The 6,000-nt window shown below is 35.3% G+C and overlaps 1 protein-coding gene across 5 annotated transcripts; it reads left to right on the forward strand.

Moving 5' to 3' along the window:
* The first annotated feature begins 498 nt into the window (after positions 1-498).
* On the forward strand, positions 499-5,665 carry LOC140822077 (mRNA export factor GLE1-like). 5 transcript variants are annotated; one of them, XM_073182796.1, is made up of 13 exons: positions 499-1,427; positions 1,882-1,996; positions 2,197-2,345; positions 2,490-2,661; positions 3,249-3,444; positions 3,533-3,645; positions 3,904-3,974; positions 4,112-4,193; positions 4,340-4,423; positions 4,649-4,732; positions 4,962-5,093; positions 5,192-5,314; positions 5,435-5,665. In XM_073182796.1, exons 1-13 carry the CDS (start codon positions 499-501, stop codon positions 5,663-5,665), a joined length of 2,481 nt encoding a protein of 826 aa, XP_073038897.1. The 5 variants fall into 5 exon arrangements, with proteins under 5 accessions (XP_073038897.1, XP_073038898.1, XP_073038899.1 ...); XM_073182797.1 differs by having other exon boundaries at positions 3,249-3,416; positions 3,520-3,645; XM_073182798.1 differs by having other exon boundaries at positions 2,490-2,622; positions 3,384-3,444.
* Positions 5,666-6,000: the final 335 nt, after the last annotated feature.

The raw sequence follows: 6,000 nt of genomic DNA on the forward strand, positions 1-6,000 counted from the left end.
GAAAATTCTGGACCGATTTACGAATTAATTTAGTTATTTTGTATTTGGGGTTTTATTGATATTATCTTGAATTGAATTTGAATTTTGCTTTGTTTATGATTTTTGTGTTTTTTGTTGAAACTTGTTAGCGATGTTTAGTGGGTTTTACTGGGTCATGTAGAATTGAAGAAACTTTGGTCAAGGGTTTAATGTGACGGAATCTAGTTCAATATTTTTTTAATTTCCTTTTTATTTTTTTAAAGATCCTATCGCTCGGGTTTTTCTTTGATTGTGGGTGTAATCTATTGGAAAGGTCTCAAGAATCAAAATTCAAAAAATTGATGTTCTCTTTGGCTTCTAGGGAAGTTTGACTAGTGTTTTGTTGATTATTTTGATTGATTTGTATTTCAGGTTTTTTTTTTTCAATCTTGACACTTGATTTTCATGTGGTTTTGGATCTTTATAAAAACACCTAAATTTGCTTGAATTAGATTACAGAGTGTCACCTTGTGTTTTGAAATGATAAGTGATGAAGAGAAGGAGCAATCACCAGGTGGAAGTTGGAAGACATACTCAAGGTCCGTTTCATGGACTGAACGTCCACCAAGAAAGTCTAATTCTAAACCACAATGGAACAGCAAAGCACGAGCTTGTTTACCGCCTCTTCAACCTCTTTCGATCATCAGATCCAGTTTGGAAGAATGGCCAAAAGCTGGGTCAGATGATCTTGGTATATGGCCAAATCCTCCAACCCCCGGCGTAAGTCCTGGGTCCGCAACACCCCGTGAAAATTCAGCCTCAGATAAACATCCCCGAGAATTTGATTTTAGAAAAGACAAGCTTGCCTTTTTTGAGAAGGAGTGCTCAAGGATTTTGGATCATATATATTTGGGTAGTGATGCTGTTGCAAAGAATCGTGAAATCCTCCGCCAGAATGGGATCACTCATGTGCTGAACTGTGTGGGGTTTGTTTGCCCAGAATATTTTAAGAATGAACTTGTGTACAAAACACTTTGGCTGCATGACTGCCCGTCCGAGGATATAACAAGTATTCTCTATGATGTGTTTGGTTATTTTGAAGATGTTCGGGAACAAGGCAAGCGCGTTCTCGTGCACTGCTGTCAAGGTGTGTCGCGATCGAACTCATTGGTCATTGCGTATCTTATGTGGAAAGTGGGGATGAGCTTTGATGATGCATTTCAGCATGTGAAGGCAGCCAGAGGAGTGACTAACCCAAATGTTGGATTTGCTCGCCAACTGTTGCAGTGCCAAAAACAAGTGCATGCTCTTCATGCAAGCCCTACTTCTGTTCTTAGGATGTACCCTATGGCACCTCACTCACCATATGATCATGGATTGGGTTTTCCTGATAGTGACACTGAAGAAGAGGTTGTTAACACATCCATGTTTTCAGGCAGAAGATTTGGTTTGGATGAAGTCTATATGAGGTTTGTACTTGAATACTTATCAAATAAGAAAGAAGTGAAATACTTGAAGCGCAAATCACTCATTACAAAGTATTATCTCCATATTCTGTGTTATTGTTTTCGTAGATTTTGTTATGGGGCCATCTTCCCCTCCTTTTAAGTGAAAAATTGAATCATTTGTCTTTCTCATATCTATCACTATGTGAATTGAGATGAAAATATTATAATAGAGTGAATGTGGGAAAGATTTATTCAACAATAAACATTACCATATTGATTACACCATTGTATGAAATACAATTTTTTTTCTGGTAAAATACTTGTTTCTGCAAGAACTTATTTTTTCGATTACGATTCTACATAGGCTTGTTGGATTAAATACTCATTATTTTCCCTTCCTGATCAACAAGTTGACATGTTCCTTAATTCTTAGTGTACACCAGGTTTTTTATCAGCCTTTTTTTTTTCCTTGCAGTGATGATTCTGATTATGAGTTGCCTGTTGATGCTCAATGTCATTTGATGGATAAAGTGGGATTAGCAGAAGGTGCACTCCATGAGCTAAATAATGAATTTCAGCTTTATGTTTCGGTGAGTAGACATACTTGATTTGTGTGTGATGATTTGGGAAAATGATATCAACGAGGTTAACAACTCTGAACTCTCTTTTTTCATCTACTCTAATTTTCATGATAGATTAGTGCGTGTTTGATTTTAATTTTTTCATTCATTCTTTTAACATCATAGGACTAATAGTCGTTGACCTTTCTTTCCATTTTTCTGACACACAGGAGGAAGTGAGAAATAAAATATCAATCTTAGAGACAAATTTGGTCACGGAGAATGAGAAGTTTGCTTCTAAAATTGCTAAAACCGATAAGCATAGAAGAACACAGCAAGAGAGAGAGCGAAAATTTGATTTGCAGTATCAACGTACAATGTATGACCTTTTAAATTGCATACCTCGACTCTTAATTTTCATTATGTTTAGCGAGGCTTTTAAGGTTGCGTTCCTATTATGTCTACTCTGATAATTTGAATAGAATGAGAATACTGTGGTTGAGACTTTATTGAATTATGGCAGTGCAGAAGCACTTGATAATCACCTTACAGCTGTACAAAGAGATTATGAGCACATATCACAACTAGAAGAGAAAAGAATAAGAGACGACGCAGCTCGTGAAGAGGCTAAACGGAAAGAGAAGGCTCTCATAGAAGAAAAAATACGTCAAGAAAGGATCGAAACTGAAAAAAAGGTTCTTTCCGCATTTATATCATTTAAATATTTTTTGTATCTAAACATGATGTATGCTTATTGGCGTTCATCGTTTCTATAATTCTTTTATTTCTTTTTCTGTTACGACAACTAGTCAATCTTATCTCAAATTAAGACAACCCTTACTGTAATAGAAAAATGATTCTGTTGAATTCACAAAAATTTTCACAAGCCTTTGGGAATTTGTTTTTCCCCCCATGGAAATGAGGCAGATGTGACAGACATTCATATGTGTATGGTTTTTCTGCCATTGCTTCTTATGTACAAACATAAAAACGAGAACGAACTTTTAATTGATGAAAAATCTTCAGATTTCCCAGCATGGTATTGTCTTCTATATCTTATTGTCATGTTGTGTATGCATCTTTCTGAAAGTTTCCAACCATTGGAAAATTGATCAGAAAGAAATTGTTTCTAAATTGCACACCAAATTATGGATGATCCATTTCATGCATTCGATTTGCCAAGAAAAATAGTTGTAGCTTTGTGAATATGCATCCATCGTCCGCTATTTGTTTCGTATCTTAAATAACTGTATTTTTGTCTGGTATTTTTGAATCAACGTAGGCTAGGCTACAAGCTGAGAGAGCTGAAATGGCTGAAGTGGTTGCCGAAGCTGAGAAGCAGTATGTTGAAGAAATGAAGCAAGCTGCTGTTGAAACTTTAAGAAATGGTGTTCCCATGGTACTGGATTATTCGAAGGAAACTCTTGGGCAGGTTGCGGCTACAGGGTCTGACGATAAGAAACAGGTTTCATTATCAGGTATTTGGGGATTGCGTTATGTTGATAAAGAAGAATTTTTATTTTGTCCCCGATTCTAATCTGAAGTTTGACTGAGTCTATTTGGCAGAAAGAAATATGACCAGAGTTTCAAAAAATGCTTTAGAATTGGAGGATAAAAGACTACAGATATATGAAAAGTTGACGTCTGAAAATGAGGCTATTAAAGGAAGTTCTAATCAGGTAAATCATTATGGATGATTTGAATTTCAAATTCTTAGATTACTGTATTATACATTTAAATATCTTAACATGTTTATAGAATCATTTGTCCAAAATAAGTAAGGCACATAAGGTGGTCGTAACTTTGAAAAGATCACTGCATGCTAGAGTAAATTGTGTTTGGTGGTTCTTAGGATTCATTATTTGTCTGTGATGTTGTTCATGAGCACAATTTCAATGGTATGACATTTGTGAACCACAATTGTCTGTCTAATCCAGGGTAACCGAAAAACTGGACAGAATTTTAATAGGCTGATTAAAACCATCTCTGCTACTGTAGAAAATGTCAGGTCAGTTGGATTTGATCATTCTTTCATTTTAACAAACCAATAAGTCTTTCAGTTTGTTGTTCATTAGCTTATATTTTCTTCTGATAAAATATATTATGTTATGTGCGAATTGCACATTTTTATTTTTTTTTCAACAGAACAAAAGCAGATGAGTTGGTCAATATAATGAGGAGTCCGGAATATCCTCAGTCCCTCAATATCCTCTCATTCGCAGAAAAGGTACTGTTATTATCACTTGAAGGAGTTATGTGTTTTCATTTATTTGTTTGATTACATAAGAGGTTTAGGTGGAAGAAAATTACATCGTCATGCTCAGAAAATGTCTGATAAATGTATGTTTACTGAGGGAGTCGTGATGTTTACAGGTGGTCTTCAACTGTGAAAATTCTCAAAAGAGCGACGGATTTATTTTTTCTTGTAGTCGTGTCATTGTTCTCGTCACCTCCAAGGTAAACTCTGCTGTGAAGAATTTCATTGCCACTTGTTATCTAATGATTCTAGTTAGTTATTATGAAATCAATTGTTCACTACAAAGTCCTTTTATGTTCTCTTCTTTTATGCAAGACAATTCTTCTTTATGCTTGGATTTGTATGCTTGTGTCCATTGAAGCAGCGATTCAAGATGTTGATCCTTGAAAATATGTTGTTCGATAACTTTTTTTCATTGAATACAGATTCCATTGGCTATGGACATTCTCATGGCGGAGTTAAATAGAGTTTGCATCTACACTGTGCCCAAATTTGTAGAATTCTCTTCGGTAATAAATCTAATTCGGTGTTTTAAGCATTTGTTTTTTGTTTGTTTTCTATTTTTCTTTCTTATGGTTTTCTGATGTAAAAGTATGGGAAGTTTCATTTAGTTTTAAAGTTCTCTTCAAGAGTCATATGAAATGATCGGACTCTTAAGTTCAGAAACATTCTTGCTCTCTTTTGGCTTTTTGACAGAACTGCTGTAAATTGTTACCATATTTATGTTATCTTTAACAGGTATTGTTTCAAACCAGAGAAGCTTATTTCAAAGCTATTGGCTACAAGGAAATAGATGGAAAGATCGAGAGCACTGATAGTTATGTAGAGAGATTGAGTTCAATCATGAGACTCTATGGAGCTTTAGTGCAGGTTTGGTGCTCCATCTCTACTTGAGTTTTAACCAAAATCTTCCAATGCATTTTACTGGTATGATAGAAGCATGAGTTCTGATAGTCTTGTTTTGGCAGACTGAAATTGGTGGCTTTCAGAATCTCCATGGACTTAAAGAAGGTTGGGCATGGCTTGCAAGTTTTCTAAATTCTCTCCCGGCTAATCTTTATACCGCAGTTGCACTTCAACATTTTCTTGAAGTAAGTTGACATTTGCCTTTTCACATTTTTTTTATATTTTTCTTGAAGTAAGCTGGCATTTGTCTTTTCACATTTTTTTATATTTGATGCATAAGTATGAAGTCATTTACGAATGTCCAGATGTCTGGATATGCCCTTTACCGAAGATACAGAAATCAATTTGAGAAGTTACTGAGGATTATTGCCCAAGACTTCCTCAAAGCACTAAAAGAAGGCAATTCAGATTCAGTAAATGCCAAGCTGATCAAGGTGAAAACGTCTATCATTAATTACATAGAATCAAGCCAGTTCAAGAAGGAACCAGAAGGATTGCAACTGAGAGACAACTTGGATTCGACTGATTTTTTTTGATGTTCCATTTTTTGACATCATTTAATGTGCTGTTTATCTGATCAATCATTTGTGCCAATGAGTGTTGCTGCCTCTTCCTTTTCCAATGACAGGGAGCTTACTTGCTTCATAGGTCCTCATAGGTCCATCAAAACTATCTATAACGTAGAAAAGCTTTGTTACATCAGCTGAACCATCCAGCTCCTTGTTTCCAAATTCAAATGCAACATTAGGGACTACATCCCATTCATCTTATGTAAAATGGATTTTATCTGAGCCACTGATAAGGGACGGTCTTCTAATTCTGAAAGAAAACATGATAGCAGAGAAATAAACAAAAAGAAACACGAAAAGCA

This window comes from Primulina eburnea, unplaced genomic scaffold (assembly GCF_022965805.1).
Source record: "Primulina eburnea isolate SZY01 unplaced genomic scaffold, ASM2296580v1 ctg739_ERROPOS11973397, whole genome shotgun sequence".
Lineage (NCBI taxonomy): Eukaryota > Viridiplantae > Streptophyta > Magnoliopsida > Lamiales > Gesneriaceae > Primulina > Primulina eburnea.